At 32.8% G+C, this 27,539-nt stretch overlaps 1 protein-coding gene across 18 annotated transcripts in view; it reads left to right on the top strand.

Annotated features, from left to right (window-relative positions):
• EHMT1 (euchromatic histone lysine methyltransferase 1) overlaps positions 1-27,539 on the top strand; it is a 259,276-nt gene that overhangs the window by 180,869 nt on the left and 50,868 nt on the right. For all 18 annotated transcript variants that reach the window (XM_031951875.1, XM_012539611.3, XM_012539612.3 and 15 more), the window contains 8 exons: positions 1,833-1,939; positions 2,518-2,640; positions 15,998-16,099; positions 20,492-20,596; positions 22,419-22,573; positions 23,443-23,610; positions 23,877-24,021; positions 25,005-25,082. In XM_031951875.1, the coding sequence (XP_031807735.1) occupies positions 1,833-1,939; positions 2,518-2,640; positions 15,998-16,099; positions 20,492-20,596; positions 22,419-22,573; positions 23,443-23,610; positions 23,877-24,021; positions 25,005-25,082 (983 nt within the window). The remainder of the gene's footprint in view (positions 1-1,832; positions 1,940-2,517; positions 2,641-15,997; positions 16,100-20,491; positions 20,597-22,418; positions 22,574-23,442; positions 23,611-23,876; positions 24,022-25,004; positions 25,083-27,539) is intronic.

The raw sequence follows: 27,539 nt of genomic DNA, 5'->3' as shown, positions 1-27,539 counted from the left end.
ATATTCTAATGATTTAGCATTATAAACATTTTTTCAGAAATATAGTGAAAGATTATTTATGTTTATGTAATAGCTAGAGAAGTCGTCTTATTTGTTCAACAAGAATTTATTTAATGCTTATTATGTGCTAGGTACTGTACTTTGTTTTGGGGATACAAAGAAAGGCAAAAGCAGTTCCTGCCTGCAAGGAGTGCACATGCTAATTGGGGGTAATAATGTGGAAAAATTTGTACATATAATGCAATTTCTTCAACTGTAAAATAGGTATAAAATTTCACTTAATCATATAGGTATAAAATTTCACTTATCATAGAGTTATAAGGATCAAATGAGGTAATATTTATAAAAATTGCTTAGCAAAGTGCCTGGAATATAATAGCTGCTATTTAAATGCTTATTTCTTCTCATCCCTCCCTTTTTCTGCATAAAGTGATTTGGATCTGAATCAGGATGCAGTTAACAATCATTTATTTCTTATTGTGTGCCAGGTACAGTGTTAGGTGTGAGATTCACAAAGTCAAAAACTTAAATGATCTATAATCTTAAGGAATTTATATTGTGTTGGAGGAAACTAAATGTACACGTGAACACACACATACACACACACACACAGAGCAATTAGAGAGATCAGACATCTGCACTTGGGGGAAACCAAGGAAATGCTTTGTGTTGAAGGTAGAGAGAAATTTAGTGAGGCATCCACCATCATGAGTGATGACCATTGCCAGTACACCTACAGGAGATATGTGAAGAACAGAAATACCATTTGACTTGTCCATAGAGTTGTGATAACATAAGTAAAGTGTAATGAAGCTGAAAAGATAGATTGGGACCAACTTGTGTAAACTTTCCAAACCAAACAGAAGAGTTGATATTTGATTCCAGAGCCAAGAATGAATCCCTGGTGTTTATTCAGTAAGGAGGTGACAAGGTTAAATTTATTAAGCAAAAAATCATTTTGCTAGTCATACGGAGGATTGTCTTTGCAGCAACTTAAAGCAGAGAAGCTATTTAGGAGGTTACCGTAATAGTCTTATAAAAGTGGAACAGAACACAGGAGAATAAAGGTGAGAGAGAATCTGAATGAGAGATTAGGACATAGTAGATTGGGGGGGCGGGGGGGAGGCTGCCACCATTGAAGATTAATACAGATAAGAGTAATAGATGATGAGGTTGGTTTTACCTTCAGGGTACCAATGAATGACAAATGACAAAAATGCTCATAGTTTCAGTTTCCTTTTAGGTTCTTAAGAGTTTTACTGATATGACAGGGTGGCACCCAGTATGGGTAAGACTCAGTAGGCAAGTCTTCCTGTTTGGACAGAGGTAAAGATAAGGCAAAAATCAATTAGATTCTTGTAGGATTAGGCACATTATAGACACATATAGTCTATAGTCACATTATAGACACAAGTCACTTAAGTGTTCAGTGTACTAGGTACCTTTGATGGAATATAAACTTTGGAGAGTATTTGTTTCCTGAGTGCCTAGTCCAGTGATTGGTACATGTACATAAGAGGTACTTAATAAATGCTAGTTGATTGGTTGAGACTTCCAGTTATAAATGAATTGCCAATCTGTTTTGGTTGAAGTTGTTTTCACATTGAAAATTTCCACATTGGAATGATGATATTCATCAAAAAGGTTCAGTGCTGTACCCTCCCTATCCTCTCCCTTATCCTAACAATAACAACAGCTTTCAAGACAAAGGTAGATTTTTTTTTTAACTTGGTTGTATAGAGAAATATTAGCTATTTTATACAGCAGAAGTTGTAATATATGAAATATATGTAATATATGAAGCTATCAATAAATCATGGTTATTTTTACAGTTGATGGGATTGATCCTAACTTTAAAATGGAGCACCAGAATAAAAGAACCCCACTCCATGCAGCTGCAGAGTCTGGCCATGTGGACATCTGTCATATGTTGATTCAGGTTCATCTTTGTCATTTACAATAAATTTTTTTTCTTCCATATTATTTTAGAAGTTTTAAAATTCCTGATGATGTTGTAATAGAAAAAAGTCCTGAATTTGGAATTAGAGGGCTTGGATTCATTATCCTATCTATTTTTATTATTATGATTCTTTGGGCCCCTTTCAGCCTTGTGTCCATGGCCCAATAAGCCTATGATAATGATGTAGCTTAAAGAAGAGACTGAGTGTCCTGTCCTTGAATACTGGGGATCTGGGTTTGAATCCCAAAACCTACTTATCTTTATTACCCTGGGCAAGTCACATTACCTCTCTGGGCCTCAGTTTTCTCAACTGTTAAATAAGGATACTAATATTATCTCCCTCATATGATTGTTCTGAGAATCAAATGAAATTTTAGAATAACATATAGATAGCACACTTCAATCCTTAAAGTGCTACACAAATATTAGCAGTTACCACCACCACCACTATCAGCAGCACTATAATTGTAATCAAACTAATTACTGATGGGTTCACATTTGTTCTCTCTTTCCCATGAAAAGAAGCTTGAATCTTCCGCTGTCATTTGTTTCAATAGGCTGGTGCTAACATTGACACCTGTTCAGAAGACCAGAGAACCCCACTTATGGAGGCATCAGAAAACAACCATTTGGACGCTGTAAAATACCTCATCAAGGCTGGAGCATTAGTAGATCCTAAGGTATGATTATTAAGTTCTGGTTCTTATATGTAGATTTTCCAAGGAAATAAAAAGAATTTCATATCATATAGAGCAGGGGTTCTCAAACTTTTCCACTTGTGTCCTCTTTTCACCTGAGAAATTTTTATATGTGACCCCTAATCACATATATAAAAATAGTGTGCTAATCAAACATTTACTTATAATAGCATAATTTTATGATTTCTCTCCCATGTTCAGTGATGAGAACCTCCATACAGTGTTGCAAACCACAGTTTACAAAGCTGGGCTGTTGCCAGGGATTAAGTTACAGGGCTCTAAAGTGGAAAGTATCTTGGTTCAGAACTTTAGGTTGTTTATTCAGTGCTCGAATAGCAAAGTATAGTATTCATCTTAGGCAGTTAGGTGATATAGTGGGTAGAATGTTGGATCTGGAGTCAGAAAGTCTCATTTTCATGAGTTCACATCCAGTCTCAAAACAGTTACTTGCTGTGTGACCCTGAACACATCACTTAAACCCTTCTTAAGTATTATTGTCAAGAAAACCCCAAATAAGGTCATAAAGAGTTGGCTATGACTAAAACAACTGAACAACAAGAAAAATAAGCTTTCATCTGACTTACCTCTATCTACTTGAGGCCTTCTGTAATCCTCTTTAAAGTCCTGAATGATTTCTCATTGTATCACATAATACTTTGTATCTTTTATTATCCCATCACATACTATTTTTGTTATAGCTATTTTATAACTGCCATACATATGTGTATGTCATATCCCCTTGTACATTCTCCCTCCCTTTTCCCCCCACAAGATTTTTGTTTTCATTTTTTTGTGTGTGTCCTTCAGCATTGAATACAAGTTTGTGCACATGGTAGAAACTTAATTGAGGCCAGGATGACTAATGAGTTCCTATATTACTGAAGACATTCAGCCAAAATAATATTTATATTTGCCATGAAGGAAACCAAAAGACATAAATTGCCCCTAAATATAAAGACTGCAGTTTATACTTAGGCAATTAAAGAGGTTGGTGAATTTGTTCCTTTGTATAAAATGGGAATAATAATAACTGGTATCTCTACTTTACCATATTCTTGTGATTATTAAATGGCATAATATATGTAAAGCATTATGTTTACTTTAAAATTTTGTATTGTTGTTAGCTATTAATATTTTAACTTCCATATTCCCTAAAATAAAAAGAAATCTTTGTCATAGTCATGCCATCTAAAGTCCCTTAATTTCTTTGGTCCTCAGTTTCTTTATTTACAAAATGAGGAGTTTAGATTATATAATTTCTGAGTTAATTTCTAGCTCCAGATCTATGAACCTATGAATTAGTGTGAAGAGAATTTCAGTTTATTTGTTACAAAATCTATTGTAGGAGATCATCCCATCAGCCATCCTTTATTGTCTACTTAATGTGCTAGGCACCATGGAATGTATTAGAAATACAGGGTAAAAAATGAGAAAAGTTATTGTCGTTAGGGAGCTTACATTGTATTGGGGAATATAAAATGTACATACATAAGTATATTCAAAACAAGTATTTAATTCAAGGGGTGGGTGAGTGCAGGTGTGCATATGAGTGTGTGTTTGTGTAGAACCCTTAGAATTGGGAATGTCAGGAAAAGGCAATATCCAAGCTTCAAAGGAAAAAAAGGAATTTTAAGAGATGGAGATAAGACAGGAATACATTCCAGTTTTGTGGGATGGTTAGTGCTAGGGCAGAGAAAAGTTTGATGAAATATTATATGAAGAATAAAAAGGCCAGTCTAGCTGGAACACAGGGTGGGAAGAGGAGCCCTCACTGCCTTCATTTTCTCTCTCTTACTCCCTTTCTTTAAAGAAACAAAAAAACAACCTCTGCGCTCTCGCTCTCTCTCTCTCTCTCCTCTCTCTCTCTCTCTCTCTCTCTCTGAGCTCTCAGTGTTATGGAAGAGACAGCATGCAAAGAATCATACAAACAAACTACATCATATTGGAGGCTTCTATTGTAGATTGCCCTCTGAAAGAGCTTTGTGCCACAGAATGAAGGTGAAATATGAGTAGAGAGTGATCAGGGATGGATGGCCTAAGTGAATAATTTTTAAGGAACAGGAGGACATGAGCATGTTTGTAAGCAGTAGGGAAGCAGCCATTATTCAAAGAGAGATAGATTGAAGATAAGTGAGAGATTGGGGATTGTGGGAACGATCTACTGGAGGAGGCAGGATGGAAATGGATCACTTTTGCAAGGAAAGGGGTTTGCCTTGGTGAAGAGAAGGACCATCTCATTTTATAAGATAGAGAGATTAGGTAAGATGAGGAGGAAAGTGGAAGAGGAGCTTTTTATAAATGACCCTAATCTTAGCCAGGAAGGTAGAACAGATCATGAAATGTTTAAAGAGGGATAAAAAGATTTTGAGGAATTTTTATGATTAGTGGGAGTTTACTACAGAGGTGTGAATAATTTGCTTTGATACAATGAGAGCACATTTGAAGTTATGTAACATAAATTTGTGGTAAATACATTCAATATGATTTTGTGATGTTCTCCAGCTTCAATTAGCACATATATAGGAGTGAAGGAGTAGATGAGTGGGAATAGTAAAAAAGCTAAGACTTAGTAGGGCAAGATACTTAGCAAGCAACCAATTACCAAATCTTATCATTTCTTTCTTTATGTGATGTCTCTGGCATACTTTCCATCTTCTTTATTCACACAGCCATCTCCCTAGTTTACTTTTTTTTTTTTTTTTAACCACATTTCTCCTGATCTTTTGCAAAAGTCTTCTGTTTAGTTGGCACTCCTCAAATCTTCCCACTTCCATTTTTCACATAACTATGAAGGTGCATTTCTTAATGTTTAGGGCTGACTGTGTTACCTCTGTACTCAGTAATTCTATCATTCTTTGTTACCTCCCAGATCAAATACAAACTCTTGTAGCATTTAAAGGTCTTTACAACATACTTGTTGTTCCTTACTCTTTCTCCTAGTTACCTGGTTTTGCATTGTCTGTTCCTCAAGCCTGAATAGCTCTATTTCCCAACTCTTCCTGACCTCCATCTTTTCTCTCTAGTATGTTCTGATGTTTAACTCAGTACTGTTTATTTCAGCTCTTGGTACTTAATGGCAGTAGATAAGGAAACAAGATTTAAGATTAGAGAAATAGTCGGACTTCTGGGGAATTTGAGGGAATTGGATTAGTGTGATCTGATAAACCTGAAAAGCTTTACCTCCTCATTAGAGGGTGGAACAAAAGAGGATAGGGCTAATGTAAATGTAAAGGATCAGGTGTAGTATAGTGAATAATACAGTTTCTTTGGAATTTAGAACAGCTGGTTTAAGTAACTTAATCTCTATGCCTTAAGTTCCTTTTTTAATTGAGGGAATTTAACTCACTCAGCAACCAATTCATTAATCCAGCAACAGATCCTTTATCTTCAGATGTTTGATCACAGAGGTACAAAATATAGCTAGGTATAGTAGTAGTGGGCAAAGCAGACTAGTCATCCTAATTCAGGTAGGAATGTTTTATATCATAGCATAAATTAGACAAGGAAGGATATCTGAAATAGCACTGTGGAAAGATATACAGTATTCTAAAGTCATACAAAAGACAAGAGATGGAAGGAAATAGTTACATTATATGTTGTTAAATTATACAGTAATATATCATATTATATATTCCTCATGTGAAGAAGTTCAGGAATTGGAGAAGAGAGGCATAATGGAGCGGCAGGAGGGATGAGAAGTACTCAGGAATGAAAGTGTAAATCATTAAAAGTGTATGTTATTGGATAAAGAATAGAAAAATATATCAGTGGAATTATGTAACTAAAAGCGTTCAAATTTAGTGACTACAGCACTTAACAAACCCAAGAATTTAGCTAGATTAAAAACTAATTCAACAAAAACTGTTGGGAAAATGTGAAAGCATTCTGTTAAAAATAACTTTAAACCAAATATTACATTATATGCTACACTTAAATTCCAAATGCATACTTGACCTAAATGTTAAAAGGTACATCATAAATAATTTATACAGCCAGGAAAAGAAATGCATTTCATAATAATGAAGAAGGGAAGAGTTCTTGACCATAAAAGAAATAAAAACAATCAAAGGAAATAAAATTATTTTAGTTATATAGAATCAAAAACTTTTTGCACAAGCAAAATCAGTGCAATTAAACTTAGAAGAAAACAATAATTTACAGTAAATTTCTTCTGAGAAATATATGTGAATCATAGCCATTACTTCATAGATGTCTGCTCAGAGGGTATTACCATGCAATTCTTAAGGGAAATAATCCAAGCTGTCAATAACTAAATGGAAAAAAAAATGCTCATTAGACACTAACAAAAAGTAAATAAAAAGGATTGACTTTCTAACTTGTGGTGATCAAATTAATAAAATGACAAAAAGAAAAAGAGAATAGATTTTTAAAAATTTTTACTTTTTAATTTATTTTTTAATACTAATAGCTCTTTATTTTTCAAAGTACATGAAAAGATAGTTTTGAACCTTCACCCTTATAAAACTTTGTGTTTCAAATTTGTTTCCCTTGCTCACCTTTTATTCTCTCTCCTATATAGCAAGTAATCTAATTTGGGTTAAATATGTGCATATTTCTACATTTGTCCTACATAAGAAAAATCAGATCAAAAGGGGGAAAAAAATGAGAAAAAAAAACAATCAAACAGCAAGAAGAGGTGAAAATACTATGTTGTAATCCATGTTCAGTCCCCATAGTTTTCTCTCTGGATGTAGAAAGGTCTCTCAATCACAAGTCTGTTGGAATTGGCTTGAATCATTTCATTGTTGAAAAAAAGCCATGTCCATCACAGTTGATCATTACATAATCTTGTTGCTCTGTATAATGTTTTCTTGATTCTACTCACTTCACTTAGCATCAGTTCATATAAGTCTTTACAGGCTTTTCTGAAATCAGTCTGCTGATTATTTCTATAGTATTCGATTACATTCATATTATATAACTTACGCAGCCATTCCCCAACTGAAGGCTACCCATCCATTTTCCATTTCTTTGCCATTATAAAAAGGGTTGCTACAAACATTTTTTGCACATGGGGGATCATTTTTATGATCTCTTTGGATACAGACCCAGTAGAAACACTGTTGGATCAAAGGGTATGCACGGTTTGATACCCCTTTGGGCAGAGTTTCAAATCCCAATGATTGGATCCGTTTACAGCTTCACCAACCATGTATTAGTATCCCAATTTTCCCATTTATCATTTGCCTTAACATTTATCATTATCTTAAGAAAACAAAATTTACTGGAGAGAATGTAGAAAGGTGGGTACATTGATACGCTGTTAATAGAGCTATTAAAAAAAATTATCACTAGTCTGGTAAACATTTTACAACTATACACTCTCCCACTGCTGCCTCCCCTCCCCCAATATGTAGCAACTGCATTTTCTTTTATTCTTATTTAATGATCCTCCTTTTATTAATCTTTTTCCTGAAAGGAACTAATGAAAAAGGGAAAGGACTTAATATGTTAAAAAATATTTGTGGCAACCTTTTTTATTGTAAGAAAGAACTAGAAACAAAGTGAGTATCCATTATTGGTGAATAGCCAAGCAAATTATGGGAATATTAATGTAAATCTGCAACAATAGACTGAGCAGGGTTAAAGGCTTACAACAGTGTGCATGACTGCATTTTTTGAATGTAACTTAAAGTGGTTTAATTCTGGTAAAACTTTTGCATTAGATTAAAAACATCAGAATTGAACTACAGAAAGTAATTATTTTATCCATCTGTATAGTAGTCCTTAGAAAATTAAAATAATGATATGATGACTTTTCCCTGGAGCAGTTCCATCTGAACTCTGTTTAAAAAAGAGACTAATTACAACTACATAACTTGGTGACTAGAATTATGCATCAGGAGCCCACTATCTTTCCTGGCCTAAAAACTATTGCAGCTAGTTCCTCAAAATATCCTTGAACTCATCCAGTTAATTATAATGAAACTGGAGTCATTCTCACTGTCTTTGTTGTCCACAAATGTTTAGAAGTTAATTGCTCCTTAGAAACTTTAGACCAATGTTTTTAATAAATATGATTACAACAAATACAGCAAAGGCATTGAACAAATAGCCTTTGAAATATAGAGTTCTAAGTGAGGAAACCAATATCATATATACAGGATAAGATATATATCAAAGTATCAAAAGTAACCTTTCTTCTTCTGGAGTTGTACTGAAGATGCTTTTCATGAAAAACCCACAGAATTGAGCTTTTATCCTAATACTTGAATAAATAATAATAATTAGAATATATAATAATATTATCATTAATACAACAAATAATAAAACAAAAACTAGTTAATTTGTCCATTTATGCAGGAATCCATAGAATACAAAACCTAAAGGGAATAACAAGATAACAGTTATTCTCAAGACTCGTTTTTAGTTTCATTGAACAAAATGAAAAGAATGAGATAATAATAACTTAGCTACACATTAAGGTTTGCAAAGAGCTGAGCATACATTTACCTTATTTGATCGTAACAGCCCATTTAGGTATAGGTGCTATTATTACCCTTTTAACAAATGAGAAAATTTAGAGTATTAAAATGGCAAATCTGATTACTGAATTGTTGTTATCAGTCTTTGATTGGAGAATCAAATCTTTTTTTTTTTTTTTTTTTTTTTTTTTTTTTTGCAAAATAGGAAAGAAAATGAAGTCTGCAAACTATTTGCCAGTGTTCTTGATTCTTAATTCTTAGCAGAACACATTTTTGAAGAGATGCTCAATGATCTTCTGAGAAAGGAAATAATAACAAAAGACTAGGATGGCTTCATAAAGAATGTGTCATGACTTCATTCTCTTTGATCTCTATTTCTTTTGAGGACCCTACAATCAATCCATAACCAGATTCACGACCTTTTTGAGTCATCTTAAACTTTTTTTCTCTCCCACACTTACCTATGTCTAGTAAGCTGCTAAATTTTGTTGATACCACGTTATTTCTTACATGCATTCCTTCTACTCTCAAGCACAAAGCTTATCACTTTACAATATGTTACAATTTCAATGCTTTATTGTTCAATCGTTTTTCAGTCACATCTGACACTTTGTGACCCCATTTAGCGTTTTCTTGTCAAAGATATTGGTTTGCCTTTTTCTTCTCCAGCTCATTTTACAGATGAGGAAATTGGGACAAATAAGGTTAAATGCTGCCCAGCTACACTTACAGTAGGTGTCTGAGATGGGATTTGAATTCAAGTCTTCCTGACTCTAAATCCATGCTTTGGCCATTGTACCACATAGCTGCCTATTAAAGTATTACAATATCGTTATTACTATAGGCTTCTAATTGGCTTCTTTCCAGTCATTTTACATAATTGCCAAAGTGATATTCTTTTTTTTTTTTTTTTTTTAAATGATAAGGAGAATTGGGGTTAAGTTATTTGCCCAGTCATACACCTCTCAAGTGTTAAGTTAATTCAGGTCCTTCCTTCCTTACTACACTGTGTTCTCTGACTGCCACCAAAATGATATTCTGATTCACAGACCTGGACTTGTCATGTCCTTTTCTCAAAAAAGCTACCATAAAAAGAGCTCCTATGAACATTTTTCTATATGTGGGTCCTTTTCTCATCTTCTATGATCACTTTAGGGTACAGACCCAATAGATTCTGCTGGATCAAAGGGTATGCATATTTGGATAGCTCTTTGTGTATAATTCCAATTTGCTCTCCAGAATGGCTGGATCAATTCACAATTCTACCAACAATGCATTATTGCCCTAGTTTTCTCCCATCCCCTCCAACATTAATCATCATCTTTTTTCTGTTGTCTTAGCCAATTAGATAGGTATGAGATGGAACCTCAGAAGTGTTTTAATTTGGATTTTTCTATTCAGTAGATTTAGAAATCATTTTTTTATTGTTATGGATGATTTTAATTTCCTTCTTTGAAAATTGCTCATATTCTTTGACCATTTATTGAGGAATGACTTGTATTCTCATAAATTTAAATTAATTCTCTATGTTTTAGAAATGAGGCCTTTATTAGAAACCTTGACTATAAAAATTATTTCCCAGCTCTCTGCTTCCCATCTAATCTTGTCCATGTTAATTTTGTTTGAGCAAAACCTTTTAATTTAAGGTAATGAAAATTATCCATTTTGTATTTCATAATATTCTCTATTTCTTGTTAGGTCATAAATTCCTTCCTTCTTCAAAGATCTTACTGGTAAACTATCCTTTGTTCTCCTAATTTGCTTATAGTATCACCCTTAATGTTTAAATCATGAATCTGTTTCTACTTTATTTTTCTTTTCATTGGTTCTCTTAATTTTTTTGACCTTTTGTTTTCCAACTGAATTTTATCATTTTTTTTTCCTAGCTCATTGGTATGGCATTAAAAATATAGATTAATTTAGGAAGAAAAATTTTTATTATATTAGCTTGACCTACCCATGAGCAATTGGTAGTTTCCATTTGTTTAGATCTGACTTTATTTTTGTGAAAAGTGTTTTGTAATTGTGTTCATATAGTTCCTGGATTTGTCTTGACAAGCAGACTTCCAAATATTTTAAACTGTTTACAGTTATTTTAAATGGAATTTCTTTATCTCTTGTTTCTGGACTTTGTTGGTAAAATATAGAAATATTGATGATTTATGTGAGTTTATTTATATCTTGCAAACTTTACTAAAGTTGAAATTCTTTCAAGTAGTTTTTTTAGTTGGTACTCTGGGATTTTCTGAATATACCATTATATAATCTATCAGATGACTTTTCTGTAGTACAATATATTCATAGTCACGTATGACCCAAAGTACAAAGAATAAAATAATCAGTCTAGATATATTAGTTTTTGATTACACAAAAATATTTTATTTAGTAGAGTAAACATAGCCTTAAATTCTTTTAAAATAAATTATCTTCCTTGCATATAATAAGATCACGTAAGATTTTTAGATGTAACCATTTAAATTACTTTGCTTACTATTCTTATTATCAGTACTAGGCAAGGCATAAAAAAGGAAAGTTTACATTCACCATTGGTTTTTGTCATTTTCATAAAGAATGTCCCATACAGAATCCATATCCTAAAGAAATTTCCTATACATAATACAGCTCTTTACATGCTTCTGTTTATGGGTGAAATGATGCTAATTTTGTTCAAGTCTCCAGATATTGAGGAGCTTTTTTCTCCTTTTTTCAATTACATTTTATTTTCCCTAGTTACACATTAAAAAAAAAAACAAAACTTTTTTTTCTTTGATTATACATCTACATTCTTCACTCCCCCGCCCCCCAACATAGTTCCTTACGAATCATGTTGGGAGAGAAAAATTAGAACAAAAGAGAAAGAGCACAAGAGGAAAAAAAAAGAAAAAGGAGGAAAAAAGAAAAAAAAAAGTGAACATATTATGTGTTGGTTTAGATTTGGTCTCCATAGTTCTCTCTCTGGATGTGGATGGAAATTTTCATCCAAAGTTTATTGGAATTGCCTTGGATCACTAAATCATGGAGATGATGCAAGTATGTAATGTTGATCATTATATAGTCTTGTTATTATTATGTACAATGTGTTCTTGGTTCTTCTTATTTTGCTTGGTATCAGTTTGTATACATCTTTCCAGACCTTTCTGAAATCAGTTTGTTTATCATTTTTTGAAGAATAATAATATTCTAGTACTTTCATATGCCATCACTTATTCAGCCATTCCCCAGTTAATGGACATCTACTAATTTTCCAATTCTTTGCCACCACAAAGAGAGCTGCTGCAAACATTTTTGCACATGTGGATCCTTTTTTTCCTTTTATGATCTCTTTGGGATGCAGACCCAGTAGAAACACTGCTGGATCAAAGGGTATGCACAGTTTGAAAGCCCTTTGGACATAATTCCAAATTGCTCTCCAGAATAATTTGGATCAGGTCACAATTCCAACAACAATGTATTAGTGTCCCAGTTTTCCTACATCTCCTCCAACATTCATCATTATTTTTTCCGATCATCTTAGCCAATTGAGAGGTGTATAATAATTGTACCTCGGAGTTGTCTTAATTTGCATTTTTCTGATCAATGGTGACTTAGAGCAATTTTTTTTCATATGACTAGAAATTGTCTAAAAATTGTCTATTCATATCCTTTGAACATTTTATCAATTGGGGAAAGACTTGTAGTCTTAAAAATTTGACACAGTTCTTTATATATTTTAGAAAGAGATCTTTATCAGAAACACTGGTTGTAAAAAATTTTCCCCAGCTTTCTGCTTCCCTTCTAATCTTAGCTGTTTTGATTTTATGACATCTTTTTTATATAATGCAATCACAGTTATCCATTTCGGATTATATAATGTTTTTTATTTCTTTTCTAGTCATAAATCCCCCTCCTCTTCAAAGATTTGAGAAATAAACAATCCCTTGCTTTCCTAATTTGCTTATAGTATCACACTTTATGTCCATAAGTAAATCCTGAAGGGACTTTTTAATGAAATTGATTAAATGCTCAGAAGTTTATTGGCCTGACAATTTACATGGGTACAAGTTTGTTTTAAAAAATATATATATATTGCTTGATTTATGAGATGTGTGAGAAAGCAGTAAATTGATTTAATCAACTTGTACATATATCTTCAAAAAGGAACAGTATGTGGACACCGTGGTAAACCTGAATAGGTTAGGCTAGATTACAAAGCACTAGTTGAACAGGACTTTCAGTGATTTTCATCTGTTTACTCAAGAGTAGTCTTCTGATTATTAGTACAAATCATGGTACAGTATATCCAAAGATCCAAATTGTAGGTGATCTAAAAGAAAAATGGAGAGATATATGGTGGACATAAGGGGATAGCAGCATTTTAGGAATAATAATTTGATATATAAATAAAAATATTACCTAACAAATATATTTTCAAAAAAAATGTGCTGTTTATGAAGTCAGGGCAATTGATTGCTGTTATCTTAAAAGGTAAAAATATTGTTAAGGCTTCTAGATATTAGGTCTGCCTTGACATATTTATAGGAAAGCATGGATAAGATTCATACATGATGAGAAAGTGTGGATGGCTTGGAATCAGAATTCTCAAATATGCTTTATCATAGATCCATCAAAATAGATCTTTTTGAAGGAGAAAGCTTTTGATTATGGAGATAACATTGAAACTCAATATAAATAAGAAACTATTGAGAAAGAGTTATCTTAAAGTGTATTCTCGTTACTAGGCCTTAGTACAAGTTTGGGTAATGAATGAATTTGTAGATATACTTTTTACATCATTCTCACTCACCTTTGAAAATTCAAAGGGTTTCTTTATGAATATTTAGAAAGGAAAATGGTGATCATGACAAGTCAGTTTGAGTCCCTTGCTAATATCATTCTAAACTAGTGAGTTGTTGGGTCATAGAGAAGGGAAAGGATGATGACAAAAATAATAGTATACTTGAATTTCAACAAGGAATTTGAAAGATTTTATTATGATGTCCATATGCACAAGATGGAGACAAGATGATGATGATGATGACGACAGCTAACATTTATATAGTGCTTACTATGTGCCAGGCATTGTACTAAGTTTAATAGTAAACTTGAATGCCTATAAACAGAAAACAGTGACTAATCTCCATTAATGTTGAGAGTTGTCTCTATTAGAAGACATCTTTCATATGGTTGTTTGTAATGTTCTTCTCTAAAATTTAATGTTCTCTGGGAGCAGGTTTCTTGGGGGCTTCTGGAGGTAGCCTTCCTTTCAGTTCATTGTAATCATCACCCCAAATGCAGCCAGGAATTAAAGTCTAAATCCTTTGTTTTCTCTTTCCAATCTTGTCTCCTTTCCTGGGGCCTGATTAACTTTAATAGAGGCCTATCTCTCTCCTTGGTTCCTGCCGCTAGTCCTTTGCTTCTGCCAGCTTCAGCCTCTCGTCCTCCAAATGTCTCCAGCCAGCACAAAGGTGGAAGTTGGAATGAATCTGACTCCTCTTCCAAGAGCGGGCTTGTGGGCTTCCCGAAGTACATCCTGGTTGAGGCTTCTAGCTTATATATGCTCTCTTAAAGGTGTGAATCTTGTGGAACTCTTAATAAGTACTAAGTACATTTAGAAAACTGTTAAACACTCTGCTGAACAACCGTTGTCTCTATCAATTCCACTGACTTAGCATCTTCTAAGAATCATAACAAGTTAATTATTAATAATTCTTTTTTGTAGAGTATTCATTTTTTAAAATCACTTATTCATTGAGTAAAGAATCTTGATTTTTCAATATTTGTTATTGCCTTTTACATCTTCCATATGAAATCCTTATTAGAGATTTTGGTGGCAAAGTTTTTTTTCCCCCAATCTATGGTCTTTGTTTCATTGTTTTTGTTTATGCAAGAGTGCAGTTTTAAAGTAATTAAAATTATCCTTTTTGGCTTTTATGATATTCTCCTTGTTTTGATTAAAGATTGATTTTGTACTCTCCTAACCATAAATGTAAAAGAGCCCTATGAAATTGTGTGTGTGTGTGTGTGTGTGTGTGTGTGTGTATGCGCATGAGTGCACATGCATGTTTTGTGACCTTTTATATTTAGGCCTTCTTATATTTTGAGCTTATTATGTTTTATAGTATAAGATACTAGTTTAAATCCAGTTTCTTGTAAGTTATTATAAACTGTTTTCAGAACTTCTTGTCAAATAAAGAGTTATTCCTCATGAATTTATATTCTTGTTTCCTGAATACGTAATTATTTAGTTTACTTGTTTCTTATGCTTGCTTATCTATTACTTTCCACTGTTTAACTTTTCTATTAATTAGTACCAAATTGGTTCAATGTTTACTACTTTATACAATTTGAGCTTTAGATATCCCCCATTGTGGGGTTCTCTCCTCCCCCGCCCCCAAGGCAATTGGGGTTAAGTGACTTGCCCAGGGTCACACAGCTAGGAAGTGTTAAGTGTCTGAGGTCAGATTTGAACTCAGGTCCTCCTGATTTCAGGGCTGGTACTCTATCTACTGTACCAACTAGGTGCCCCTCCCCAATGTAATGTTTTTAAAGTGCTGTCATTTGAGTTGAAGAAAATCTGAAGTTTGAGGTGATATAATTTTTTTTCAATTTCATTACACCAGTCTCTTGAATTTCTAAGTATGCTCATCCTGTGAACGGCATTGTCTGAGCAAAAAGTCTATTTTAGAAAAATGAGAATAGATCTATAAGAGTAGAATAACATTACTATGTGGAGTCCATTGATCTTGTTTCAACCATTTCAATTTTTTGAGGGAAATCAATATTTGGGTTCATATTTCTCAGATTTGTTTACTTGCCTTGTGTTATAATCATAAAGCTGAAAATTGATTGTTCTTTATAGATGGAAGAGTCTATGTCTTAAAACATTTTATCACTCCATTTTATTTCTCTTTAAGGATGCAGAAGGCTCTACATGCTTGCACCTAGCTGCCAAGAAAGGACACTATGATGTGGTTCAGTATTTGCTCTCAAATGGACAGATGGATGTCAATTGCCAGGTAAGGTTTACAGTTATGGAATGGACCTCTACTGCCACATGTCATGCTGTCCCTTATTCTTCTGAGTAGTTGGTGCTAAGTAGTGGCAGAAGAGCTTTCGTCCCTTTCAAAATCACATAGTAGGTACATCCTACTTTTTATTTTTGGGACAGAATAGAGAAGTTACAGATTGAGTTACCCAGCAAATATAATTGGTTCAACCAGCAAATGCCTTTTTGAGCTTGTCCATTCTATACAAGGCCTTTTATTAGTTACAAACCCTGCAAGGACTCCAGATCAGATGTTAACTTCCCCTATTCTCCATCTTCTCATCCCATATTAAAATTTTGCTTCTTGGTTTTCTTAGAGCCTTATTTTAGCATTTAGGGAAGTGCCTTATACCTTTTCTTTAGTAATCTGCCTTACAAATCTGCTTGATGACTAAGAAGTGACCAAAAAAAACCTATGTGATAAAACAGTATGATTATCATCCATTTAATCAATAATATTAATGTTTAATAGGTTCAATCTTCCCAGGATAATTTTTATCTTAATTAAAAAAAAAAAAAGGTCAGTCCCTAAAGATCTTTGATTAGTTGGGATGCATCATGTAGTAGTAAGTCAAGCATAATCTTTGTTCCAGAAAATATATAGCAGTTCTCTAGTTCACTTCTGATAAGTTAACCATTTCCCATTTTAAATGAAATGCCATGGTTTCCTGAATTGGTAAGAAGAGCTAACATGCCTCTTTGAATTTTGTTTTTCTTTTTGATTTATATAAGCATCAACAATCATAAATTATAATTTATTATGCAAGAGAAAATATTCATCAAAAGTAGAGCTATCATTTATCATTAGATTTATCAGAGTTGAATAGTCCTCACCCTCAGCACTTATAATTTACTGCATGTTTCCTATTATAGAACAGGACTGTTCATAGTAGGATGTGTGAAAGAGGAAAAGAAACTTTCATTTTATTCTTTGCATATTTAAGTAAGAAGTATTTTAAAGGTCTTAGAATCCTGGCGTCCCATTGCTTGAGAAAAGAGCAGAATTTTTCAGGTAACCTTAATTAATACCTTACAGGTTATCTCTTTGGAGTGATCTTAATGTAAACCATGTCTTCTCTTTCTTTTTCGCTGCTAGCATCCTGTTGCTTTAGTATAGTAGCCGGAGTTTATACTTGGATTTGAATTTGAAACTAGTTTACTAGTTTATACTGAATTTTGAATTTAGAAAACTTGTATTTGAGTCCAGATTTACTACATAACACCTATGCAGATTTAACTGGGTGCACTATAAATTTGTTTCATAACCTTTTCTTGTTCCTTACTGTAGCAAAGTAAAACTTTCACACTTCCCTAATTTCCAGAGAAATTGTTGCAAATTTTCTGCTTTACCTTTTCTTAAACCTTCCATACCACTCTATCCCCTCAACTTATTTGAGAACCTCAGACCTTATTTACTTTGGAAATTCGTCTATTCTCCATAAATACCTTCTTGTTACCTTGTCTTCATCTCAAAATCTTTTTATATTATCCTTTGCTTTCCCCCTTTACTTCATTTTTTAAAGATATCTACATGTGTCTGATCTTCTATGCTTTTGTCTTCATCAGGTTGCCTCTTTAATCATCCCACCTCTAATATTCAGATGTTCCTAATCATTCCTATGAGTTTCTTCATTGCTATTACAAATAGTCTCTCTGAAGTATCTCCTTAGCAGCTAAGACTGCTCACTTATAGAAAACAGGCACTGGGAACCCTCTTCAACCCCAAGACTCTTCCATCCTTCAAAAAAACCCCTCTTCTCTATACTTTACCATTCTTTAAAACTTTTGAACCCTATACCTTTCCTCCCTTTATCAGCCAAACTCCTAGAAAAAATTGTCTGAATGTATTACCTCTAAGTCCTTTCCTCTTTTTCACATGTCATTGTCCTGTAGTTTGGCTTTTCATTTAACTGAAATTGCTCTCTCTAGTTATCAATTACTTCTTAGTCGATTCTATTGTCTTTTCTTAATCCCTATCTTTCTAGACTTCTCTGCACTATTTGCTACTGCTGATCATCTAGAATTCTCTTTCCTATCTAGTTCTGTTCCCTCCTGTTTCTGTTTGACTCCTTCACAATCTTCTTTACTAGTTAATCATTCATATCATGCCCCCTAAGCTTTGTTCTATGACTTCTTTTCTGTCTTTTCATTCTCTCATCATCCCTATTTACATACCTTAACAGACATATATAATTATTTCTACCCAGATTACTCACAGATTTGTTATATCTGACAATTTTCTCTTCTGAACTCTTGGTTTATCTATTGAACATTTAAACACTTCAAATTCAAATGTCCAAAGCTGATATTGTATTTTAAGACTTTAATCAACTTTCCAAATTTTTTTTGAGGGCACTATCCCTTCTCTTGTTTCAAGTTCATAACCCTGCCATTATTCTCTATTTTTAATTCTGTATATCTAACCAGTAGTAGTAAAATTATTAATTTTACATCTGTTCTTTTCCCCTAGTATAGGACCTCATTACCTCTTGCTTGAATAATTGCAGTGGCCTCTTACTTTGTATCACTGACAAAATTCTTTCTCAGTCCTTCAGAAACCCACTTCCACAAGCAAATTTCAGTTCTTTATTTTGAGGTAAAGTGTCATGTTTATTGTGTATCTTCTGATATAAAAGGAGCTATGATCCAATACTCTGCTCCTCTTCTTCCTCTCCTTCTACATTTACCTTCCTCCAAAGCCTTTGCTGTGGCCCCACATTTCAGAATTTCATCTAGATGAAGCCTAGGAAAAGCAGCAGTCTGAGGCCATGGATGCTGACATTAATCCTTGCGATATTTGTGTATTTCTTAATCACTTAACATAAATAAAGCTGTGCTACCATTTTTATTAGGTTCCTATATATTTTTTTAAGAGTGTCATTGCAAAAATTTGTTGTGTCTTAGAATCTATTTTTCCATGAGCCCTGTGGTTTTTAATTGTATAATTTTGCTTAACAATTGATTTTTAGGAATGTCTGAGTTGAATAAATAGGACTGATTGTACTTGAATTGCTTTTTTCTGACTGCTTGAAGAATTTTTTTTTACATACTAAAGTTTTTTACATTTCTGGAATTTTCCTTTTTGGAGTCCCTTTCCTGAGATGATTGGTATATTCTTTCTATCTTCATTTTACCTTATGATTCCACAAGATCTAGACATTTTTTATTTATGGTTTCTTAAAATATAAGGTCCAAACATTTTTTTTTTTTTGGGGGGGGGTCAGTTTTTAGAGAGACAAATGATTCTTATATTATCCTTAATTTTTTTCCCCAAGTCAATATCTTTCTAACATCAGATCTTAGTTTTTTTCTCTTTTTACTCCCAACTTAATTTTTTTGTTTGTTTGTTTTGTTTTAATATTTTTTATTCTGTGTCATGAACTTATTGCTCTCTTTGTTCTATTGTAGGTTTCTGGTAGTTTATTTATTTAGAAAAGTTTAACATCTGGTCTTAAGACATTTATATTTCCATTTATTTCCTCCAGAGCTTTTATTTCATTATATATTTCCATCTTCATGTCTTCTAAATATTCTGAAATTGCTGAAGATCCTTTTTTTCCTCTGAATATCTGATTATGGTTGCTAAAGAGTTAATTGCTCCTCTATGGAGACCTCTTAAGTTTGCAGATAATTTTTCCTATTGATTGATTGGTTAATTTTGCTTTGATTTACTGATCTCTCTAGATTTAGTTCCTGCATTGGGACTTTCTGTGAGGGCCAAACTTTGCAAGGTAGAAGTGGAAAGAAAAAGAAGCATCATTTTCAGTTTTGTGTGGTAGGATGAGATGCTCAGCTTTGTTTCACTTCTAGGTCCTTTCAGGCCACAGGAATCTCTGACTGAGGAAGCAAGCACTGGCCTGTTGGTGCTCTTTCCTGCTGTTGCTTTTGAATTTCTTGTTGATCTCTTTTGCATTTCTGGTATAGAAGTCAACTGTTCTTAATTTTTTATTGAATTTCTTGATCATTATAATGTCTAGTATGAGCTTCAGGGTTTAGATGCAGTATGGATATGAGAGCTATATTATTTTCATACTGTCCAGGTAGCTATCTCTCTAGAATTTGTTTTCTTGGGCCTTTCTAATACTTACCTATTTCATTGCCTGAGAATAAGTCACTTAGAATTATAGAATTATAATTTTATTTTCCAACAGCCTGCAGCACAGACAATATTCTTATTTATCCATCCTTTTAAAACGAGATGACTAGTGGGTAGTTTTTTGTTGCTGTTGTTGTCTGTTTGTTTTACAATCCTTTTTCTTTTTTGTAAAAGTAGAAATGTAACTTTTAAACTGATTAGCATCTTGACCTCTTGTGTATTTTTCTTTCTTTCTTTTTTTTTTTCCCTGCTTATTCTGAAAACCAGGATGATGGTGGCTGGACACCAATGATTTGGGCCACAGAATATAAACATATTGATCTTGTGAAGCTCTTGTTAGCTAAAGGATCAGATATCAACATACGAGATAATGTAAGTTTGTTTATAATATTTTGGCATACATAAGCAATGATCTGTAGAAAAAAATTTTAAATTAAGCACATAGTTGACAATATTGTAAATTTTATTGATGTAATTTACTTTCTCTTCCTTCCTCACTTCTCTCCCATCTCTTCCTCCCTTCTTCCCTTCTTTCCTTCCATACAGAAAATAATGTTTCATACTTTTTAAAGGTTTTGAGGTACCAGATAGTACGTATTTATTAGAATGCAAAGGACTTTTTTCTTTTTTTTAAACAACAGTATTTTAAAAGGCTCTTCTTATTAGTTACCAGGAATTAAAAAATATCAACAGTATAATTCCCTCCCTGCAAAATGCGTATTTCACAAAATTTTATTAAATATATAAAATAAGAAACAAAATCTTAGATTACTTTAGCATTTAGTAAAGTAAATTAAAATAAGCCAGCCAACTGCAAACCAAAAAAAAAAAAAGAGGTCAAAGACTAAAGTTTTTAAAACTCAAATTTTGTACATAAATTTTTTGGCAAATCAATCATTTAATCCCTTATTACATACATTATCCTGGCCTTAGTTCTGCTTTTTTTTTTTTTTAAATTATGAAGAAATATTCACAACATTAATTATTCCATATATTTTTATAGGTGATTCTTTTGGTAAGTGACTTAACTATCACTTTTTTTTTTGGTCAAGTAAGGGAGTACTGCTTGTGTAAAATAAATGTCCAGTAACACTGAGCTCACACACTGAGATTTTTTTTAACATCAGCTTGATGAATAACAACTTAGAAGAACTATACATAATTTTAGAATTCAGGTGTTTCTTTGTGTGCGTATGTGTGTGTGTGTTTTTAATTTTATTTTTTAAGCAATAACTATTTTCAAAATATGTGCAAAGAAAGTTTTCAACAGTTATCTTTTCAAAACCTTGTGCTTCAAAGTTTTCTTTCTTCCGTTCCCCCATCACCCTCCCCTAGGCAGCAAATAAATCTAATATATGTTAAAAGTATGCAGTTCTTCTATACATATTTCCACATATTTTATGCTATACAAGAATAATCAGCTCAAAAAGAGAAAAAAAAGTGATAAAAAGAAAAAAGCAAGCAAACAATAACAAAAAAGGTGAAAATACTATGTTGTGTCCATATTCAGTCCCCATAGTCCTCTTACTACATGCAAATGGCTCTCTTCATCACAGTCTCTTGGAATTGGCCTGAATTACCTCAGTGTTGAAAAGAACCACATTCAAGTGTTCCTTAACAAGGGTCTTCCCACTGCCATAATCATGTAGGAAATGTTTACATATCCATTGACTTTGATATGTAAATAGAATAACCATATTACTCTTATTTTAGTTCATGAATAAAAATAAAGTGCTTAGTATGTATAAAGCTTTGTGTTATAAATACAAAAGGCAAAATATTCTCTGTCCACAATAAGTTTATACTTTGATTGAGGGGTTAACCAAATATAAAGGAGTAGTGTCCTTGATTTTTTTTTTCCAGTAGCAGTGGCAATATTGATTTTATTCTGGCTCCAGAACTGGAAGTTGGGGGAGGGGGGTGGAGGAGGAAGGGAAGTTGTCATAGGAGCAGGAAATATTGTAAAAAGGTAGCCAGGGGTAAAGTGAAGCATGATTGGAATTGGCCTTGATACTGTGAGACAAGACTCTCTAGCTATACCAATGAAATTCTTACTGCAGGATTGCCAAATGAAACTGGAAAACATGAAAAATCAGATAAATAGCAAGGGATCCTATTTTGTTCTTAGGCAAAAACTCAAAATCTGATGAAATTGTAGTTGATTAGACTATTTATTTTACATTTTTCTTTCTAGGAAGAAAATATTTGTTTGCATTGGGCAGCCTTTTCTGGTTGTGTTGAAATAGCAGAAATATTACTGGCTGCTAAGTGTGATTTACATGCAGTAAATATTCATGGAGACTCACCTTTGCATATCGCAGCCAGGGAAAACCGTTATGATTGTGTGGTGTAAGTATGGTTTCGACTATCACTAGACTTAATTATTCTGAAGTTGATATGTGTTTCTTTGGTTGGGAAGACTGTACATAAAAAGGCAATTAAAAATCTTAATACTTCAAAAATGATGGCTTTTCTGTGGTAGTATACTGATTTTGATTTCTAGCCATTTATCAGACCTATATACTAAAACTTAGGAGAAGAATTTTGTTTCAGATTGTGTAGTATTAAAATAAACCAGTAATATCAACCAAGGCACTTAGTGCTTTTTCTCCTTTAAGTTTTTCTATACTTTTTTTCAGAGGAGTATTGGCAAATCTACAAATTATTCATATTAGAAATTGAAAAACATTCTTTCTGGTTATACATACATATATATATATATATATATATATATATATATATATATACACTATAATCTGTGCATATATCTATATATGATATGGGAGTACATTCTTCTTTATAATCATGTTTGATTTAAGCTTGTACTACTACCACTTGCTGTGACCTTTAGGGCTAGAAATTGCTGCATTTGTGTACATTTTCAATATATGTTTACCAGAAGTAAGAATCTGAATCAAGGATTTAAAAAATAACATATTAACTTTAGTCCATTATATGTCCTTTTTAGTTAGAATATGGTTTTTAGAGACTTTTGTAAAAGAATATGAGAGAAAAGTGATGAGTTATTTCCCTTAGTAAAGTTGAGCCCATTTTTTCAGAATCTCTATTTAGTTCCTTAGGCCTTTGGACAATTTACAAATGAAAAAAAAAACTTTCATTTTAATAGTGTTATAAGAATTATGAAATAATTCTCCTTCCTTGAAACATTTGTTGTGCACTATAATCTTCAGTAGTAGAGTTGGGTTTTTGCTTTGTAGCCTCTTTCTTTCTCGTGGTTCTGATGTCACTCTAAAGAACAAGGAAGGAGAAACACCACTCCAGTGTTCCAGCCTCAATTCTCAGGTCTGGGGAGCTCTTCAAATGAATAAGAATCTCCGCGAATCTTCCAATGAAAAACCCGTCCAACTAGAAAAGACAATGAGTAGGTAAGATTGACTTAGATGGCAAGTGAGGTAGTTTCTCCATCTTGCCGTTAACAGATTTCTGGATCGCTTAAATCAATAACAAAATTAATTTAAAATGACATTTCTTTCAAATTGAAATATTTAAACATCATAATTAGGATAATTTTACTCAAAGTGTCATCCCATTACTTTAACTTGTTATTTTTGTTAATAAGTTTTATTTGGGGGGGGGGGTTCATTTTCAAATTAAGAAATTTTAATTCTTTCATTCTCATTTCCAATAATAGAGACATTGCTCGAGGATATGAACGAATTCCCATTCCTTGTGTCAATGCTGTGGACAATGAGCCATGCCCTAGTAACTACAAATATGTTTCACAGAATTGTGTGACATCTCCTATGAACATTGATAGAAATATTACTCATTTGCAGGTAAGTTAAATGCTAGGTCTTCCTAGCGGCATCTAAGGACATTTATTCCCCTCACCCAGGGCTATGAAGTTTCTTTATTTAAAGGCCCAAAACAAAGTTTTTATTTTTACTATAGTCCAGCCCTCCAACAGTCTAAGGGACAATGAACTGGCCCCCTATTTTAAAAGTTAGAGGACCCCTGCTATGAATATTCCTTTTTATATTATTTAGAATACTGAAAAGAAAAACTTTATGAATTTTAGTAACAGTCTGGAACTTTTTTTTTTCCTTCCACTAAGTCAATTGGGGTTAAGTGACTTTGCTCCGTGTCACACAACCAGGAAGAGTGTTAAGTGTTTGAGATCAGAATTGAAGTCAAGTCCTCCTGACTTTAAGGCTGATGCTCTATCCACTCTGCCACTTAACTGCTCTGTCATAATCTTTTTCAATTAAAAAAAGGAATAGTCTAAAACAAAAAAATTTGTTTTATTTTGTTTTTAGTGAGACAATTGGGGTTAAGTGACTTGCCAGCCCAGGGTCACACAGCTAGGAAGTGTTAAATGTGTCTGAAGTCACATTTGAACTCAAGTCTTCCTGACTTCAGGGCTAGTGCTCTATCCACTGCACCAACTAGCTGCCCCTGGAACAGTTTTAAGAGCAGAAATGGGAAGAAAAATATTGATATAAACAATAGTGTGAACATAGGGAAAATAGAAATCCATTATTAGTTACCAAAAATTGGGCACAATTGAAGTGAATCAACAAAAAACAAAATTTGTCTTATGTTAGGTCATAAAGTTGTGTGTGTATTTATTGATTGCTGAGGCAATTGGGGTTAAGTGACTTGACCAGGGTAACACAGCTAGGAAGTGTTAAATGTATGAGGCCAGATTTGAACTCAGGTCCTCCTGACTTCAGGGCTGGTGTTCTATTCACTGCGCCACTTGTGTACTTTTTTTTTTTTTTAACAGCGCTGTTTTATCTTTTTTTTTTTTTTTTTGCAGTACTGTGTGTGCATAGATGATTGCTCTTCCAGCAACTGTATGTGTGGCCAGCTCAGCATGCGGTGCTGGTATGACAAGGTGAACATAATATTGCTTTCTGAAACATGTTTCTCATTTAATTAATGTTCTCAGAAGAAGGCTTTTCATTGAAATTAATGTAAATAGTAAAGCATATCTGTGATATTAAATGCTTAAAAAAATCTAAATAGAGTTTTGTTGAAGTTTTTTATTTTTTTTTTAAGTATTAGAGAACTCCCAAATCAAGCAAAAATTTATACTTATATATGACTTTATCATGGTCTAGATGCTTAGCTAAATATCTTTACTGATATCTGTTTGAATTTTTAGCTGCCCTGTCATAATCTTTTTCAATTAAAAAAAGGAATCGTCTTTTTCTATGTTTGTTTTATTTTGTTTTTAGTGAGGCATTACTTCTAACTTTTAACAACCTGGCTTCAACTACTTTTTCCAGGCTTACATCATTCTCCTTTATACTCTTTATCTTTCAATCAAACTGAACTATTTTGCTTATCTCCCTTATATCCATGCCTTTTGCCTAGGCTATTTACTTCTGTCTAACTGCTAAATTAAGTTCATTTGACTTACTGGACCTAATAGTTGAACACTTATCAAAACAGTTAATCTCAGTTTTAATTGATTATTAAGACTTAATTATTTGTCTTAATTTATTCTTAATATAATTATTTCATTCTTAGTCTTAATCATTTCATTAATATTAAGTTATAAAGATTGTGTTACTACTTTCAAAATAGAAATGTATCAAAATATTTGTTTAAACCTAAATCATTGGTTAAGTATTAGTATTTTCTATTAATTTATCATATGCTTCAGTTCAGGTTTAGGATTCCTGTAATTCTTTATAAATAACAAAATTAGGAGTGGGCTGGAGAGAAACTCTGGTACATTACTGATAATGATTCTTATCAAACTAACCTTTAGTAATTGTTAATGGAGTCTCATTAAACTCACTATAGGTTCTTTATGAACAGTATTTTGGAATCTTTTAATTGCTTCTACTGTCTAACTGATTATGGTAAATAAGAGCTCAAGTAATATTTTGACTGAAGTCTATTATATATAAAGTGCTTACTGAAGACTGAGATGATATGGGAGCAAGGAGGGAAAGTTGGTTTAAAAAAAACAGACTCCTGTCCTTAAGGAGGCAAAGGTGGAGAGACAAAAATATGCACACTATAAATGATGCTAGAACAATGATAAAGTAGATTTTCAACAAACTAATGTGTTAAAAATTAAATAAGAGGGCCACAGAAAATAAAGTTGAGGGCCACAGAAAATAAAGTTGACATGTTATATATAGTGAAGGTAGAATTCATGAAGAAAACCTTTCTAGTGATGAGGTAGTATGATTGAAATGACACAGAATGCCATTAGCTTATGGCATAGAGATAGAAACAAGTTAGTGCTATATATATAGTGCTATATATATATAGTGCATGTGTGTTTTTCTTTATTTCATATCTGAAATTAGACTTTCCATACACACTTTACGGTATTTTTAGGAGGCTGAAATTTTATGTATTTTTATATGTATGTTTATTGCTTTGTATACCTGAAAGTCCCATAAATGAATGAATGTTTTCTATGTTGCTTCCAATTCAGTGCCTTACATATAGTTGAAAGTTAAATTACTATAGTAGAAATAACTTTCATTTGGTGCCAGAAGATGGCTGGGCTTGAATTCTACTTTACTTGTGACTATAAGTGAGTCAAATTAACATCTCTGAATCTGTTCATTCATCAGCAAAATAGAGATCTTAAGTCTTACCAAAAATCATGTGAAATTAATGTTTGTGATGTGCTTAGTAAATATTAAGAAAGGTATTGTAGTATAGTGGATAGAGTACTGGGCTTGTCTTTAAGAAAATTTTATTTTGAATCCTGTATCTGACACTTACTAGTAGTATAACCATGATGAAGTCACTTCACTTTTGATCTTTATTTTCCTTTATTATAAAAATATACGTATAGTATCTATATCACAAGATTGTTATGAAGCACAGAAGAACTAATATCTGCAAAGCCCCTTGGGGAAAAAATATGTGTGTGTGTGTGTGTGTGTGTGTGTGTGTGTGTATTTTATATATATATATATATATATAAATATGAAGTGTAGTAGCTAGGAGACAGTAAAGATATGAGGAAATCATTTGGTGCTAATATTTGAGCATTAGGGGCCTGAACAGTTGAGATTTTTTGGAGTAGGCAGTCAGGAACCACACTAAATTGTTGTAAGCATCATCATCATCATCATAATGTGCTAAAGTTATTGACCACTGTGGATAACAAAAAATGGAGATTCTGCATAGGAAGTCAGTACTGGAATATTTTTCTGAACTAAGATGATAAGTATTCGAATTATTTTTAAGTGAATATAATGTCAGATTCAACTTAAGATATCCTGTAATAACGAGAGAGAGAGAGAGAGAGAGAGAGAGAGAGAGAGAGAGAGAGAGAGAGATTGAGATTCTGTTGGATTTCATATTCATTTCTCAA

This window comes from Sarcophilus harrisii, chromosome 2 (genome assembly GCF_902635505.1).
Source record: "Sarcophilus harrisii chromosome 2, mSarHar1.11, whole genome shotgun sequence".
NCBI classification, from domain to species: domain Eukaryota; kingdom Metazoa; phylum Chordata; class Mammalia; order Dasyuromorphia; family Dasyuridae; genus Sarcophilus; species Sarcophilus harrisii.
This window is presented reverse-complemented; position numbering and strand designations above follow the sequence as displayed.